A 16,699-nucleotide genomic window follows, 5' to 3' on the forward strand; every position below is an offset into this window, starting at 1 on the left:
CTTCTGTGTCTCCCTCTCTCTCTGCCCCTAACCCACTCACATTCTGTCTCTGTCTCTCTCAAAAATAAATAAACATTAAAAAAAATTTTTTTTAATAAAAAAAATTTTTTTTAAATAAAGAAATGCCAATTCTTAGGGGCACCTGGGTGAGTCATTCAGTTAAGTGTCTGACTTCGGCTCAGGTCATGATCTCATGGTTCGTGAGCTGGAGGCCCGTGTTGGGCTCTGTGCTGACAAGTCAGAGCCTGGAGCCTGCTTCAGATTCTGTGTCTCCCTCTCTCTCTGCCCTTCCCCCGCTTGCACTGTGTCTCTCTCAAAAATAAGTAAACGTTAAAAAAAAGAGAGAGAAATGCCAATTCTCAGGTCCAAGCCCAGGGCTAAGGAATCAAATTCTGGGGGTAGGGCCCAGCAGCTTGTTTGACAAACCCTGCAGGTGATTCTGATCTGTGCACTTGAGAACCGCCACTCTCTCTCTCTCTCTCTTTTTTTTTTTTTTTTTGAGAACTGCCATTCTAAATCCCCCAGTTCAGGTTGTGGACTTTATCTTTCCCCATCTGCAAATTCCTTTCCTTCAGAGGTCTGCGTTAGTGATTACACAGGTCTTTGTGAGAGGACCTGATGTCTGGCTCCCCTGATAGAGCAGAGCACAGGGGTCACTCATTATTTGCTCCTCACTCCTTCTAGCACCTACCCCCATGCCTGGCAGGTACAAGAGCTTAGGAGATGGGGGTTGGGCGGATATTGATTCCAGGTGGTCATGGACTTCCCTGGGTGTGGGAGAGGGGAAGAGACTGGTCACTTTATAGATCTCAGACCCTAAAAGTGGCCAAGGGGAGGGTGAGAAGCCTTAAGAAATTTGGGGAGGTCTCAGCCCTTGCAGAAAAGTGTGCTACTGAGAAGGCAGGGAAAGGGTAGCCAGAGCTTTTCCTCCCTCTTCCCCTCCCCACCCCTCCCTCCTGCACCCTAAGGTAGCCCTCAGCTGATTTGTATTGACCACTGCAGCAGGCCCTGTTTTAGGGGCTTTAGGTGTTTTATATCATTTAATACAGTAAGCTTCTGAATTATATATCATTAACATTCCTATTTTACAGACAGGGAAACTGAAAACTCTGAGGTTCAGGTACTTGGCTGAAGTCAGGCAGGGAGGATTTGAACCTAGGCTATGTGACTGTTGCACTGCCCCTCCCCCTTCCCTATCAATGCTGAGAACACTCAGAAGAGCAGGAATGCAGTGGGCCAGTGGGGGGGGGGGGTGCATATCGGATTGTGGATTCGTGAGGTGGAGGCTCCAGTGTCATGAGACTTTCCCAAATTTTCAAGAGTAACCAAAAATGTAGATTTTTAATATACAGTCTCCCTGTTTCTAAATGATTATGTATTTAAAAACATTTTAAAAATATTTTTTAGAGAGAGAAAGACAGAGCGTGAGTGGGGGAGGGGCAGAGAGAGAGGGAGACACAGAATCTGAAGCAGGCTCCAGGCTCTCAGCGCAGAGCCCCATGCGGGGCTCAAACTCACGAACCAGGAGATCACAACCTGAGCTGAAGTCGGATGCTTAACCTGACTGAGCCACCCAGGCGCCCCAAAATCATTATGTATTTAAAAAAACTCAGATGTTCCCAGAGACCAGATAAACGTGGGTGTCAGATGACATTGGTAGCCAAATGAATGGCAACAGAGACAAACAGATACCCCAATGTGTGTATAAGGTCTGACCTGGCTATGAACACTGTCAGAGCTGCTGTTTCTGCCATTTCTGGAATGGTCCACTTTAAACTCTAGGCCCGTCCTCTGTGAGACGTGATTGCACTAGGGGCAGACCCCTAATATTGACCTTTAGCTTCATGTGTCCCAGCCCTCGCATGGCCAGCATCCTATGGGTGAGGGCTGGGTTTGTCTGGTCACACTGTCCCCCTCCCACCCTGCATGTGGAAGGTGCTCACTAAATGCTTGCTGATGGAAGGCATAGCACAAGCCCTTTCCCCTCTGAGCTCCCCCAACACCACGCTGACTCCTCCCCATCCCATGCTCTGGGGGGTGGGGTGGCACAAGTGAGTTAAAAGCCCGCAGCTGAGGGCCAACTGGGACGAAGCCCAAGCAGCTGCATGGCTACTGCTAGCCCTGTGAGTCCACTTTCCTGCCCCTCGTGTAGCAAGGGATGGGGCTGGGGTGGCTGGGCTGGAGCTTGCTGCTCACCCTGATTTCTTTCTTTGGTCAGGTTGGAGAGGCTGAGGGTGGAATCCAAAACTGGGAGGAGAAGGAGGAGAAAGAGGAAGAGAAAGAGGGGGCAGCAGTGGCTGTCCTGATGGCTGAGGGGGCTCTGAATCCCCCTGGGGATCAGCTGTCCCAGAGGAGGAAGGAAGCCCAGGATGGGGGCCCCCAGGGGATCAAGTTGGAGTTACACCCGCTGCTGAACAGGTAAGGCAGGCTTTGTGGCCTTGCACCCGGCCTTGCTCTCTTGCCCCCACTCCCTCATCCAAGAAAGGTCAGAGCTAGCCTAAGACTTGGGCCCCGTTGGTTCTTCTGGCCTTAACCCAGCAGAGATTCTGGCTTCAATTCCCCCATCCTGTCCTAGTCTTTCAGGATCACTGACTCCAGTCACCGTGCGGAGGCCGTACCTAAATCCCATCTCCTTATTTATACTTGAAGGGGTGGGACTTCCCTGCCAGCACCTGCTGCAGGTTCTGGGCCTGGGAGGGGCTCGCTGCTTCCTCCTGGCCTCTCCTATCCCCAGGTGGGCTCTATGGTTCTTCAAGAATGACCGCAGCCGAGCCTGGCAGGACAACCTGCATCTGGTCACCAAGTTTGACACCGTGGAGGACTTTTGGGCGTGAGTGTCTGTTGCTTGTAGAGGAGGCCAGAGCCAGGGGGGTCCTTCCTAGACCCTACCCCTCCAGGGAGCTGTTTCCTACATCACTTTCCAGCCCTCCCTGCGACCTCTCAGCATTTGCTGAGGGTTGAGGCTTGGTGGGTTCTGCTTGGGGGTGGGGGTCACTGGGACTAGGATCTAGGCCCCCCTGAAAACTTCTTAGGGCTTAGGGAAGAGAGTCTCAGGGGAGGAGCTGAGACGCCAGAACAGCATGGAAGCTTTTTTGTTTGTGTGTGTTGCGTCCATGAAATACAGCCAGATCAACACCAAACCATCCTGCACACCTGGAAGAGAGTCTGAGAGGCGGGAGGAGCCAGGAGTTGACCCTGACTCTGCCACTCCTTGGCTTTGTGACTCTGGACAAGTTCTTTCCCCTCTCTGAGCTGGTCTCAGCCACAAAGTGAGGATTAGGCTGCTTGATAGTGTCCATGGGTGAATCCCAAAACACCCCCTGCCCTGGCACTGGGGCTCTAAAAGCCTCCTGAGGGGTTTGGATGGTCAGGGAAGGCTCCAGGGAGAAGGTGGGATTTGACGGTTTGGGTAAGTAGAGATAGAAGAGGGCAAGGGGTTGGTGAGAAGGGTGAGTGAGCAAAGGCTTGGAGGCCTGAAGGTGGGTGGAAAACAGTGGGGTCTGGTAAGAAGTTGGGGTGGTGAGGCAGGTTGGAACCAGGCCTTAAAAAGTCTGGACTTTCAGCCTGGATTGGGGCGGGGTGGGGGGCTCTCTCCAGGATGTACAGTCACATCCAGCTGGCCAGTAAGCTCTCTTCTGGCTGTGACTACGCCCTGTTCAAGGTAAGCTCTGCCCACCCGCCCCCTCAGGCCACAGGAGGGCTGATTCTCCTCAGCTCAGCTTCTGCATTCCTCCCTCATGGAGAGTTTGGGGGTGGGGTGCCACAGACAGCCTTCCTCAGAGCCAAGGTGGGACTTCCAATCTGAGGAAATGCTATATACAGAAGCTTGGGTAGAGTGTCAGACTAGAGCTGTACTTATAGGACATTTATGAGTCTGGAAGGGGAGAGGGGAGAAGGGGCAACCAGGAAGGAGCCCAGGTTTCTGGCCTGGCTCCTGAACTAGGCATATGCATCAGAATTTCCCGAGGACACTCCTCATCAGTGTCCAGGCCCATCCCTGGAGGTGCTGACCTAGCAGGTATGTACTGTGGGGCCCTGGCATCAGTGTTTAAAGACTTCCCCAGGGGGTCTGTGCCCAGCCTGGGATGTCTGGTCTTCCACACACTAGGGTAGCCCCAGAGGCTTCCTTAATCAACCCTCCCCCCTTTGAACTCCTGCGTCAAGGAGCTCAGTTCAGTAAAAGAGACAAACATACACACATATATGACAAGGCTACAAAAGATGACCAGTGTTGAGGATCAGGGGATTGTGGGAGCTCATAGGAGGGTCTGGGGGGTCGAGTGGCTGAAGGTGGAAGCTGCCCATACAGAGGGAATGGAAGCAAGAGGGAACTTGGCCTACTGAGGCTTATTTAGGGGTCAGAGCAGCGCCTGGGAAGATGGTTGTGTCCCCACTTCCCTTTGAAGAAAGGGAGGCAGTTGATTTGTCATTCCACCTCTTAGGATGGCATTGAGCCCATGTGGGAAGATAGCAGGAATAAGAGGGGTGGCCGCTGGCTGGTCAGTCTTGCCAAGCAGCAGCGTCACAGTGAGCTGGACCGCCTGTGGCTGGAGACCGTGAGTGGAGGTTGGGAGGGGAGGGAAGGCGGGGGAGGTCCCCAAGAGAAGAGGCTGGCTGGTGTGGTGGCACCATCAAGGACAGTGGGGCAGTCCCTGTAACTGAGGTGGAGGTCTCACCATCCTTCCTTTTGGCCCCAGCTGCTGTGTCTGATCGGGGAGAGCTTTGAGGAGCACAGCCGGGAGGTGTGTGGGGCTGTCATCAACATCCGAACCAAGGGAGATAAGATTGCTGTGTGGACCAGGGAGGCAGAGAACCAGGCGGGCGTGCTGCACATTGGGTGAGTGATATCTCTGGCACAGGGTCTCTTCCAGGGGAGAAGTTGAGGGTGGTGTGGCTTGGCCTGTGAGGGAGACCTCTGGAACTCTCCATGTCAGCTCCTCCTTTTTCCTTACCCATGTATATGAGGGTTTGGAATCCAGATTTCAAGCTGTTTCCAGCAGGACTCTTTTCTTTTGCGTAAAGAGTCATATTTTGGGTTTCCACATGGGTAAGACGTCACAAGAATGATGGTGGCTGAAACTAGGGTAGGACATATGGGCAAAGGACCCAGGGTCCCAGGTGATCTCCAGGACTTGCTGCTATTTAATTTCTTCTCCTACTCCTCCCCCAGGCGTGTGTACAAAGAGCGCCTGGGCCTCTCCACGAAGATCGTCATTGGGTACCAGGCCCATGCAGACACTGCCACCAAGAGCAACTCCCTAGCCAAGAATAAGTTTGTGGTGTGATTCAGCTGCTCCTGAGACTCTCACTCTGTGTGTGTGTGTGTTTGTGTGTGTGTGTGTGTGTCTGTCTGTCTGTCTGTCTGTAAGTAAGGGGATGCTGGGCTACAGTGCTGATGCTGGGTAGGACTAGGGGGTAGAGAACCGGGTTCTCACTTGTCCTGGAGTGAATATGAACATTGCTTAACATGAGTTGGGGCCTAGGCATAGATCTGTGGTCAGGGAGCCATCCTGAGGATGCAGAACAGGTGGAGGAAAGCCTTGAGTTTCCTTGTTTCACCTGGGGGTGGGCTGGGGGTGAGTCACTGGGGAAAGGAGAGCTCAGAGGAAGGTGGAAAGATGGCAAGAGAACCCTACAATCCAGCACTTACTCTCTCTGCACCCCTGAGAAAGAGGCTGGGTGACCTGAGGGCCAGACTCTTCTGATTTGGGGGAGCAGGCCCAAGACCACTGACACTCTGAGAGCAGGAGCTCAAGGACAGGAGGGGGATGGGCTTTCCTCTTTGTAATCACTCTACTTTAAACTTTTATGAATTGCCTTTCATCAGATTTATAGCCTTGGAGCCTCCCCAGTATCCTGTACCTTCCCTCAAGCAGCCGTGGGTGGGGCCTCGGAAGTGGGGTTGTAGATCAAAAGCGTTGGAGGCTTACAGGCAGAACCCCACTATCTCACAGACATGTGGTGAGCTAAGGACTGAGAGAGTCCTGTGTGTCTACTTGCCCTTTCCTCAGCTGTGGCCAGGGCTGTCTGGGCCTTGCCTGCCTCAGAGTCAGGCTGAATGGAGGCGGGTAGATAGATGAGACAGGACAGTGGTGGTTAGGTTTGAGATGGATTAACTGGAAGGTGATGAAGTTTAAGCCCCTTTCTGTTCCTGCTCCAAATAAACACTCACTTCTGAATTATTAGAATTATTAGAATTATTTTTGAGGGTTCTAAAATTGAGTAAGATTTGGGCCCCCCAAAACCTTAATCTCCTGTCCTGCCTTGAGGGGCTCGCGTGAGACCCACCCCCACCCCCCCCACCCCCCGCCCAGGGCCCAATCAGGGATCCATCTAGTATGGGGAGAGGGGTAAGATGGGAAGAGTCGGCGAGGTTTCAATGTCAGAGGGTCATTGAGCCAGGGGGTCGAGTATATGCCCCTGGCAAAACTGAAGTGTCGGGGAGCAGAGGCCGCGGCCCTCACAAGACCTAGATGTCATCAGGCCTGAGTTTGAGCCAGTGTAGGTAGAGTTAATTTCCGTTGAGTGAAAAGTGCGTCTGCTTCGATTACACTGTAATAAAATGTCCTGTGTTTTAAAAACACGATCCATATCGCCATCCCCATCTGCTCATTAGAGCATCAGTTACTCTTCTCCAGGACTGAGTTCCAACAGCAAGGCTGGGGACTGAAGTGGCGCTGGTACTGTGCCTGGTGGGGTAGGAGCAACTGAGGGTGTTTCGTACCTGCGACTTGCGGTGCCATCGTCAAGCTTCTCAGGTCCTTAGGACGCTGTGGGGGGGGAAAGAGAACGCTGCCGGCGCTCGGGGCGGAGTCAGACCTAGAGGCGGGGTTCCGAGTCGGGCAGAGGGGCGGGGCCTGCCTGGGGCGGAACCTGCCTGGGGCGGAGCCCGGAGGTCACAGACTCAGGCCTAGAGGCGGGGCTCCGAGGGCACAGAGCAGGACGGAGGCGGAGTCAGGCCTAGAGGCGGCGGGGCTTTGAGGGGACTGAGAGGGCTGGGAGCTGGGCGGTCGGGGCGCCAGGGGCGGTCCCTGCGGGGCGGGCGGGACCCGACCGGCTCTCTGTGTGGCGGCGGCCATGAAGCCGCAGCCGCCGGGCTAGGCCCCGGGCGGCTCTAGCCCAGGGCGGCCCGTGGAGGGCCGGGCCGGGCCAGCCCCAGCTCCGGTCCCAGGCCGGCGGGCGACTGCTCACCATGCCGGGCAAGCACCAGCACTTCCAGGAACCCGAGGTCGGCTGCTGCGGGAAATACTTCCTGTTTGGCTTCAACATTGTCTTCTGGGTGAGAGCGGGGTGGGTTTGGGCCCCGTGCTGAATTCAGGTGGCGGGAGAAGGAGGTTCAGCCCCCTACTGCAGGGGCTGGGGGGGAGGGAGGGGGACGGTCCCAAATCCTGAAGGCAGAGAGCGGTCTTTCCCCCCCCATCTCCCCCCAGCCCCCATCTCTTTTTCCCACTCCACGCCCACTCCCAGGACCACTCCGGGGAACTACGGAGAGTCCCGGATTGCTGGAGGCGGGTCCCAGGCGCCGCCGGGGTAGGATGTGGGGGTGGAGTCTCCTGGTATCTTCCAGAGTCCAGGTGGAGAAAGGGGAAGGGTCCCAGGGATGCTCTTGGTGCCCCGTCGCCCATTCTCCCATCCAGCCTCATTGCTACTCTGGGGTGTGGGGTGTTCGCTGAACTCCACCCTTGTTAAGCCCACCGAGGGAAGTGTCTCCGCGAAGGGAAGGGCCGGATTCCCTCACCCAGCCTTAAGCTCCTTTGGGGGGGGGGGAGCGGGGAAGGGGTGGTGTGTGGGTCTTGCTCCTCAGTGAGGAGGCTTGCAGGCTGGGGGAGGGCCAATAGCTCTAGTCCTCTGCTGGGGGCAGGAGATCTCCCCTGTTGAGACGTCCTGAGGTGGCCCTGGGGAACAGAATTCAACATTCTACAGCTGACAAAACCGAGGTTTCGCGGGCAGTTGCTGCCCCTGCCAGAGAAGGGAGCTTCAAGTGCCCCTCCCCGGGTGGCATCTGTGTCCCCAGGGCCCTGCCAAGTCATCTTCCCTTCTCCCTCCCCCATCCCATCTCCAAGGCTGCTTGCTGCCTCTGCAGTCTCTGCTCCTGCTGCCTTGTGTCAAAATGCCGGGCCCATTCTGTTTCTTTCAGCAAGACTTTGGCACCGCCCTCCACCCACGTGCTGCCCATGCAGTCGCCCCTGTGTGATGGGCCTTCTGGTTCCAGCAATGCTCAGCTCTCCAGGGTGTGGGCAATGTGCAGAGTACTGGTGGGGAAGTCTGGAGGCCTGGGTGTAGCAAGCAGAGCTCTGAGACTGGGCAAGTCACTTCTTTCTGGGCCTCAGCTTCCCTTCCTGGGAGTGGGGGTAATGAAGCCTGCCCCTCAGGGTTGTTAGGCCGATTAAATGAATTCGAACTTGTATTCACACAGCTATTTTATTTATTATCTATATTTTATAGATGAGGGAACAGGCACAGAGACGTTAAGTCATTTAACCTAGAATGACAGGGCCAATAAGCACAGAGCCAAGAGGGCAGTGGGTAAAGGTGAGGCAGAGCATTGAGCATAGTGAGTCCCACCCCCCTCCCCCCAACCCCCCATGTCAAGGGGGACAGGCAAGAGAAACTCAGGCTCTTTGCAGGCACACCAACTTTTGCAGGGGAGTGGGGGTGGGGAGCCAGAGCAGGAAAGGCTGGTCTGGTGCTTGAATTTTATGTTGAGGGCAATGTAGAGCAGTGAGGGCTTCAGTGCTGGATAATGGGTCTGCTTTGGCTTTTGTACTAGAGGCAGATCTGTCTGGCTGCATGGGGAGAGTGGGTAAGAGGCATGGGGCTTGGAAGTGGGAGATCTAGGAGGAGGGCTGGGGCACAGCTAGGGGCTGGGGAGTGGGAAGTGAGGAAGGCTCCAGGGGAAGTTAGGAGGCTGAATTGACAGGACTGGGACGCTTGGAGGGCCAAGAGCGTTTCAGGTTTGGGTCAAGGTGGCTGGAGGGAGGTGCCTATCATATAGGCTCCAAGATTTTTGTTTGTTTTAAAGGAAAGCAGACCCTGGTTGTTACCCTGCTGAGAACCTTCCCACAATTAATACAGTCCAGACTCCTCCCATGGCCTCCAGCACCCTCTGGAGTCTGGCCCTGCTGCCCTTCAGTTTATCCCTCGCACCACCAAACATGATCTTACCTCTGGGCCTCTGCCAGTCCCTTCACCTGGAATTTCCTTCTCACTACACTTTTTCGCTATTTAGACCTCAGCTAAAATATCCCCATTTTCCCTAACTGAAGCATGCCTCCACAACCCCCAGTCACTCCCCACTGCATCACTGTTTCGTTTTCTTTAAAGGATCTGTTGGTATCTGAAATTACCTTGTTTGCTCACTGTGGATTTCTCCCACTGGAGTGTAAACTCCATGAGGGCAGAGAGCTCATTTGTTCTATTTTCTGATATATTCCCGGCACATGGAACAGGGCCTGGGACTTGGAGGTGTTTGCAGCAGGCAGTTGGACAAGGAGTCTGGAGCCAGGGAGAGGTTTGGGTGGAGATCTGGGAGATGTCGGCATCTGATGGTGTGGATAATAAGTGTGGAGGAGGAAGAAAGCAGAAGGCTGAAGGTTAAACCTGGTTGGGGGTGGGGGGTGGGTGGGTGGCCATGTGCATAGGGCAGGTGAAGCAGTGAATCCTGGGAGGGAGGCTGAGAAGGAGCAGAGAGAGAGGATTGGTGTTGGGTAACCAAGGAGGGGTTCAGAAAGGAGAAAGTAGTGGTCAGTCACCTGTCTAAAGGCCATGGGTGGGTCAAATGGGATGAGGCAGGAGAAGTGATGTTTGGTTTCACATTCCAGATCTAGTATAGAGGTGAGGGGAAGGAAAGCTATTTCCAGAGAAGAATACAGCAGTGGGAGGAGTCTGGGGTCAGAGAGAGGAAGGCGTTAAAGTGGGTGATCATGGTGGAATTGACTGGAATTCGTGGGGGGAAGGGGAGGAGCCTATGAAAGCAGGTGGGTGGGGAAGGTCTGAAGAGGTGGGGTCACGGCCTTGTGCTGGCTGGGGCAGGAGGGACACTCTTCCTGTGGGATTGAACATCCGGGGAGCTGCCCAGTCTCAGGTTGATAGCCTTGACATCCAGGGCTCTTCCCAGTAAGGAACTGAGGCCGGATGGTGGGTTGTGCTTAGAAGGCCCAGGCAGAACTGTGACCAGAAGTTTTCAAGGGCACAGCCACCCGCCCAGACTAGGGTCCCTCAGCTGGATCCTGCTCACATTGGGATTCCTTGTCATTCAGGGGTCTTTGCTTATGAGCTATGAAAACAGAAAATGGAGTAGGGCAACCATCACAGAGTTGGAGGGCAGTGGAATGGCCAGATTGGGAAGGAGCAGAAAGGAGGCTAGGAGCCCAGAACTCAGACAGGTCTGGTGGGAGGAGAGGCTCAGGACATAGCTGCTGCTGCTGCTGCTGCTGCTGCTTGGCAGGAGTATCCTGGCCATCCTCTGCTCCAGTTCTGAGTTCTGGGAAGGGCTAAGGTGGGTTCCATCCTCCAGGCTGTGTTTTGTGGGGGAGAAACACTGGAATGTATTCTTGGAAAGGTAGAAAGGACCCTGGACCCACCCCTCCTCCTCTCTCTCCTCCTGGCTTCCTGAAGACCCTGAGTACTAGGGGGGAGGGGGCTCTGTCCGGGTGGGGAAGGATGCTGCTCCAACCCTCAGCTCTTTGATGCTGCTTCTGCAGGTGCTGGGAGCCCTGTTCCTGGCCATTGGCCTCTGGGCCTGGGGTGAGAAGGTAAGGTGGTGCAGTAGGGCGTGGGGCTGCCATGGGTTGAGGTGGTGGGAGGATCGGGCCGACCACTTGCCTTTGCTCCCCTGGCACAGGGCGTTCTCTCTAACATCTCAGCGCTGACAGATCTGGGAGGCCTCGACCCCGTATGGCTGTTCGTAGTGGTTGGAGGTGTCATGTCAGTACTGGGCTTTGCTGGCTGCATCGGGGCCCTCCGGGAGAACACCTTCCTGCTCAAGTTTGTGAGTACACCCTCACCTAGGCCCACTGGGGACCCCAACCTCCTCCCACATCTGTATAGTTAGTACTTAATAATGGGTAGTTTTATTATTCCGTTATTATAACAGTAATCGTCAGAATTGTATTACCTATATAGGATTCTTTCTACTATGACTGAAACCCAGGGGCCTAAGCATGAAAGGGTATTTATGGGCTCACTAGGGAAAGCCCAGGGGTGTGCTGGGTGTCAGTACATTTGGATCTAGGGGCCACCGCAATGTCACTTGGCCTGGTCTCTCTGTTTCTCTTCTCTGTCCCTCCAGTTGGCTCCATTCCCCAAGGGGTGGAAGGATGACCACGAATGGGTGGGGGCTAGCTTCATACTGCCCCTCCGGGAACCCCTACTAGAGGCTGAACCTCTCTCTTCCTAACCAGTCATCCAGTCTTTTTTTTTTTTTTTTTTTTTTTTTTTTAAGTTTATTTTGAGAGAGAGAGTGCAGGCATGTGCGCATGTGTGAGTGGAGGTGAGGAGGAGGGGGGGAGGGAGAGAGAAAGAAAGAAGAAAGAGAGAGAAAGAGGGAGGAAGGGAGAGATGGAAGGAAGGAAAGAATCCCAAGCAGGCTCCTTGCTGTTAGCACGGAGCCTGAGGAGCCTGAGATGGGTTTCATCTGACTGAGAGCAGGACCTGAGTAGAAATCAAGAATCAGAAGCAGTCCCTTCTTTGCATCTCTTGGTCCAGATTGGCTGTCTTTGGACCAATCCCTGTGGCCCTGGGAGAGGTAGCGCTCTGATTGGTGGGCTCCTCTAACAGGCTATGTCCTCTATCTGGGAATGGGGAAGGAGGTGGAGATGGCTCTGCCTGAGCCACAGGAACTAAATTAAAGGCTATGTGGAGGGTGGTTTTTCAACGAAAACAGGATGATTACCAGAGGAAGCAGAATAAGTGGGTTATAAGAGCAGTGCTGTCCTTCGCCATCATAAAACAATGTTAATGGGAGAAAAGGTGGGGACTCTCCACTTTCTTGGGTTGGGGTGGGGGTGGAGCTCTGCCCCGTGGCACCTGCAGGCCCTGCACCTCTGATCCCTACAATCTGTATGTCCCCCACCCCAGTTCTCCGTGTTCCTCGGCCTCATCTTCTTCCTGGAACTGGCAACAGGGATTCTGGCCTTCGTATTCAAGGACTGGATTCGAGACCAGCTCAATTTCTTCATCAACAACAATGTTAAGGCCTATCGGGACGACATTGACCTCCAGAACCTCATTGACTTTGCTCAGGAATATGTGAGTCCAGCACCAGCCTGGGCTACCTGCATGAGGCTCCTGCTGGGCAGATGTGTGAAAGAATAAGTCCCCGTGTGTGCTGGGACCATTCCTCCACCCATGCCCCGGGGAAAAGAGCCAGGAGGCCCCTGTCTGAGGGGGAAGCTAGTTTACGTGATCCCTGTAGGTCCCCATTATGCCTAGTTCTGCAAGGACCCAGTGTTGGGGAACAGAGGCCAGAGACTCCAAACTGGCAGGTCGTAGGCCAAGGTTTACAATACACTTAAAGGAGAAAATTTGATATAAAAATATAAATTTCCCCTTCTAATAAACTCTGGACCCATAGTCTTGGCTGCAGTTACATTGCTGCTATCCCCTTTGCTGGTATAGGAGCTCTCTGTTTGCCATTGTCTGCCACTCTTTATTTTATTATACCTGTTGGCCCTCTTCTCTCATTTTTATTGTTTGTTTGGCATCTGGACATGTTAGAGTTTGAGACTTTCCCCCTCAACCAAAGCTCTGCTCTTAAACTCTATACCTAACCAATGTGAAGAAGCAGTCAGTGAACAGTTCACGAGATCCTAGACACCTCCTGCCTGCACCTCCTCATCCACTCACACCCACTTACACATAGTCTCACCCAGTCACATCCACTTCCACAGTTACATGCCTTCAGGGCCGTCAACCCAAGAGACTGTTCCGGGATCCAGAGATGAACCGGAGCTGGTACCTCTTGGAGGACTTTTCAACTCAGGACAGAGCAGACATATAGTGAGGCAGTTAGGATATGATTTATTTGTTCATTCAACACAGAATTGGTACAGGTTTATTGTGTGCCAGACCCTGGGAAGGTTGCTGGGAATTCAGTGGTGAAAAAAGCTGGGACTTGTCCTCATGGGGATGGCAGTCTGGGGCAAGAGACAGATGATAAGCTAAACAGACAAATGTACGTGTGCGCGCGCACGTGTGTATACAAAATTGTGAATAGTGGTAAGAGCTGAAATGAGGAAGGGTGGAGAAGAGGAAGGCCTTGGAGAAGAAGCAGGGTTGTGGAAAGAGGGGCAGATGTTCCCCAACAGGAACATCAGTGCTGAGCAGAGCGAGAAGAGGCAGGCAGAGGCCAGGCTGTTTGCTGGGACCTGTGCACACAGAGCCGCTGGCCAGGCCTCACTCTCCCTGCTCTGCCTAGGGAGGCAGTGCACGATATTCTGGGTAGAGGTGTTGGGGATACAGGTGCTGCTGTGGCATTTATGAAGTGTAAGGGTGTATGACGGTGACAAGGTTACCCTCTTGTCCCTGCAGAGAGGAAGAGAGAAAGTCTTTGCAAAATCTCTGGGGCAAGTGTGGGGAGACCCAGTACAGACATGGGATTCAGTGGTACCTTCCCCCACAGGGCTTGGCCTGATACCCACTTCTCAGGGCACCCCTTCCCAGTACCCCCCTGCTCCCACCAACCTGGGCAGGAGCATAGTGATGCTCTGATGGTCTGGGCTTAGGTCTGGCCTTTCAGTTGGGAGGGTGAGGAGGGGCCCACCTGCCCAGCTGCCCCTAGACCCCCTCGCAGCACAGCCCTGCCCTGTCTCCCTGTAGCCTGGGCCTGTCTCCAAACTGGATGGGGCTCCTGGGGTGGGCCTGGCTCACCTAGGGCTCTCCTCTCGCCCCTTAGTGGTCTTGCTGCGGAGCCCGAGGGCCTAATGATTGGAACCTCAATATCTATTTCAACTGCACTGACTTGAACCCAAGCCGGGAGCGCTGTGGGGTGCCCTTCTCCTGCTGCGTCCGGGACCCTGCGGTGAGTGGGATGTGGTGAGGAGGGGCAGGGGCATTGCTGTGCGCAGACCAAGTATGGGAAAAATCCACCACAGGGCTTGCTGGGCTCAGCCCTGCTCTGGGGGCCTTGGGTGCCGGGGGTGGGGGTCATTTTACATGGGAGCACCCCTCCTACACTGAGGAGTTTGTGTCCGTGGGCAGCAGTGGGGCCTGCGCCCCTTCAGCAAAACCTGTCTCTATGATTGTAGTGAGGCAGCTGCCACACCGCTGGGCCGCCATGCTGGTGTGGTCGGGCGTGGGGCTTCTGACCCCTTGTATGGCTTTCTTCAGAGCAGAAACTTCTCCTGGTGACTTCTCTCCCAGCACAGTTCACCTGGGACACTGAGGGCCAGGATTCTTCCCATTCTTAGAAAACACGAGCAGGCAGGATTCCGAAACAGGAGGCAGCTCAGGCTGGCGTTTGTAGCCATGTGTCCTGGCACCAAGGAAAGAGGTGTGTGGGCCTCTGTGAGCCTTGTCTAGGAGTGGTGGGCATGGCAGAGTCCATGGTTCCATCTGCTTCCCCTGAGAAGCAAGAACCACTCCAGTGCTGGGCGTCATGGGCCCCCGTGGGATATCCCCTCACCAACTTGCTTATTGGCCTATTTCTCCTCAGGAAGATGTCCTCAACACCCAGTGTGGCTACGATGTCCGGCTCAAGCTGGTGAGAGGGGTGGGGACAGAGTTGGGGGCATTGGGATGGAAAGGACAGCCTCCCATAAGCTCCTCTGTGAGGTCTCAGGAATTCTGTGGGGGAGGGGGTACTGAGTCCTAGGAACCATCCAGGCACCTAGAGCTTGGTACTACCAAACATGGGGGCAGTGGACCCATGAGCACAGACACAAGTGTGTTTGCTTGTTGCAGCTCTTTGTCGAGCACCCATTGGTGCTCACACCTGGCAGTGCCCTAGATGCTAGGGATTCATGGTCATGAGCTAGGTAGACAGAGCCCCTGTTCTCAAGGAGCTCCCACACTAGTAGAGGGAGAAAGAAAGAAAGCTAATGGATAAATACATGTGAACAGTAATGTGACAATTTCAACCAAGAGCTTGAATGCAAATAAAGTAAGGGAGGTTGATAGGATTGGGGCCGGGTGGTCAGGGAAGACCTCCTGAAGGAGGGGGCATCTGTTCCGAGATTCTGATGACCAGAAGGAATCTGTCATGCAAAGACCCTGTGGTAGAGCTCCATCCAGGCAGCAGGTGCAAAGGTGTAAGACCCTGGGGTGGAGACAAGCTTGGCAGTCTAGGCTGAGAGGAGGCCTATGGGGGTGGGTGGGCCAAGCCCCTTGCCTGTGTGTCCCCAGGAGCTGGAGCAGCAGGGCTCCATCCACACCAAAGGCTGTGTGGGCCAGTTTGAGAAGTGGCTGCAGGACAACCTGATCGTTGTGGCTGGGGTCTTTGTGGGCATCGCCCTCCTCCAGGTACTGACTCAGCACAGCATGCCCCCCCACACCCTTGCCCTGCCGGCAGACTTTCCCTCACTTGCCTCTTTGTTCTACAGATCTTTGGTATCTGCCTGGCCCAGAACCTTGTGAGTGACATCAAGGCAGTGAAGGCCAACTGGTGAGGCTGCCACACTGGCTATGGCCACCTGCCTGGCCTACCCAGGGACCCGCCCCCCACCCCTTCCCCTGCCACTATACCCATGATGGGCAAGGCTATGGTATTTCCGCTCCATAGGGAGCTTGAGTGTGTGTGCGCTGTGCACCTGTAGAGAAAGCTGTGTGCCTCTGCCCGGGCTGCCTGTCCTGGAGCTGTGTGCATGGAGGGCAGGTGTGTGTGTGAGTGTGCACAGGGAGCCACCATTGCGGCTGTTGTTGGGTGGTGGGCTCTCCAGGGGACTAGGAATGGCCCAGCTAAGAGGGTCCAGGCCTGGTGGGGTGAGGTGGGGTGGGAGGGGCCCCCCGCCCAGGCTGAGACACATGTCTGTGTGCATGGCTACTAGGGCAGGCTTGGGGCCTGCTGTTGCTGGGGACACAGCCTCATGCAGCCTCAGAGCTGTCTTCTCTACTAGCTGTGACCTTGACCCTGCCAGAAGCCCCCTTTGGCCTCAATGTCTCAGACTTTAAAATGGGTCCAAGAATTTTTTCTCCCTCGCTTGCCTCTCAGGATCAAACATGATGATGGCTACAAACTACTCAAATAAACAAAACCTTGAAAACCACTGGCTTACGCCCACCATCTCGGAGGTTCTGTCAACGGCAGGGCCTCAGCAGTACTCTCCACCTGGGGCCCCGGCCCGGATGCACCCTGCCAGCGTGTTTTCTTGGCCTAGGCAGTGTATACAATTGAGCCAACCTTTAAAACTTGGTGTATTTCACATAAAAATCCAGCTCCCCAGCATCTTGTGAAGAATGGCCATCTGGCCACAACGGCTCTTCAGTGGCATCATCTCCTGGGACATATGCTTCCCGTTCTCTGCCTGGCCTGTTCTGCTCACCTAAGTGCCCTGCCTGACCCTGTAGGCTGGGAGTTGGCCTCCCCCACCTCTGCAGGGTTTTCCTCTGCAAATGCTGCGAGGCTGCTGTGGGCCAAGCCCGGATTGAAGCATGGGAGTGAGAAGAATGGGGAGGCTGGAGCCTGCCCCGAAGAGGCCACAGCCTGGGAGGGGTCTGGTCCTCCTGGGGACTAAGATGGGTGCCAGCGTGCCCAGGAGAGGGG

The 16,699-nt window shown here is 54.8% G+C and overlaps 2 protein-coding genes across 4 annotated transcripts; both read left to right on the plus strand.

Moving 5' to 3' along the window:
- The first annotated feature begins 1,862 nt into the window (after positions 1-1,862).
- On the plus strand, positions 1,863-6,160 carry EIF4E1B (eukaryotic translation initiation factor 4E family member 1B). The gene is made up of 7 exons (XM_058737253.1): positions 1,863-1,880; positions 2,219-2,418; positions 2,735-2,830; positions 3,598-3,661; positions 4,443-4,556; positions 4,698-4,837; positions 5,171-6,160. The coding sequence occupies exons 1-7, from the start codon at positions 1,863-1,865 to the stop codon at positions 5,283-5,285; spliced, it is 747 nt and encodes a 248-aa protein (XP_058593236.1). The 3' UTR covers positions 5,286-6,160.
- Positions 6,161-6,935: 775 nt separating this feature from the next.
- On the plus strand, positions 6,936-16,202 carry TSPAN17 (tetraspanin 17). Of its 3 annotated transcripts, XM_058724153.1 has the most exons (9): positions 6,938-7,279; positions 10,704-10,754; positions 10,844-10,990; positions 12,079-12,249; positions 13,895-14,020; positions 14,654-14,701; positions 15,343-15,459; positions 15,540-15,601; positions 16,148-16,202. In XM_058724153.1, the coding sequence occupies exons 1-9, from the start codon at positions 7,193-7,195 to the stop codon at positions 16,182-16,184; spliced, it is 846 nt and encodes a 281-aa protein (XP_058580136.1). In that variant the 5' UTR covers positions 6,938-7,192; the 3' UTR covers positions 16,185-16,202. The 3 variants fall into 3 exon arrangements, with proteins under 3 accessions (XP_058580147.1, XP_058580154.1, XP_058580136.1); XM_058724164.1 differs by lacking the exon at positions 10,704-10,754 and having other exon boundaries at positions 6,936-7,279; XM_058724171.1 differs by lacking the exon at positions 15,343-15,459 and having other exon boundaries at positions 6,937-7,279.
- Positions 16,203-16,699: the final 497 nt, after the last annotated feature.

Source organism: Neofelis nebulosa, chromosome 1, assembly GCF_028018385.1.
Source record: "Neofelis nebulosa isolate mNeoNeb1 chromosome 1, mNeoNeb1.pri, whole genome shotgun sequence".
Taxonomy (NCBI): domain Eukaryota; kingdom Metazoa; phylum Chordata; class Mammalia; order Carnivora; family Felidae; genus Neofelis; species Neofelis nebulosa.

Coding starts and splice junctions, on each gene's coding strand:
- EIF4E1B (XM_058737253.1), top strand. Junction 2,419..2,734: donor TTACACCCGCTGCTGAACAG/GTAAGGCAGGCT, acceptor TCCTATCCCCAG/GTGGGCTCTATGGTTCTTCA. Junction 4,557..4,697: donor ACCGCCTGTGGCTGGAGACC/GTGAGTGGAGGT, acceptor TTTTGGCCCCAG/CTGCTGTGTCTGATCGGGGA.
- TSPAN17 (XM_058724153.1), top strand. CDS start 7,193: ATGCCGGGCAAGCACCAGCACTTCCAGGAACCCGAGGTCGGCTGCTGC. Junction 12,250..13,894: donor TTGACTTTGCTCAGGAATAT/GTGAGTCCAGCA, acceptor CTCGCCCCTTAG/TGGTCTTGCTGCGGAGCCCG. Junction 15,602..16,147: donor AAGGCAGTGAAGGCCAACTG/GTGAGGCTGCCA, acceptor CTTGCCTCTCAG/GATCAAACATGATGATGGCT.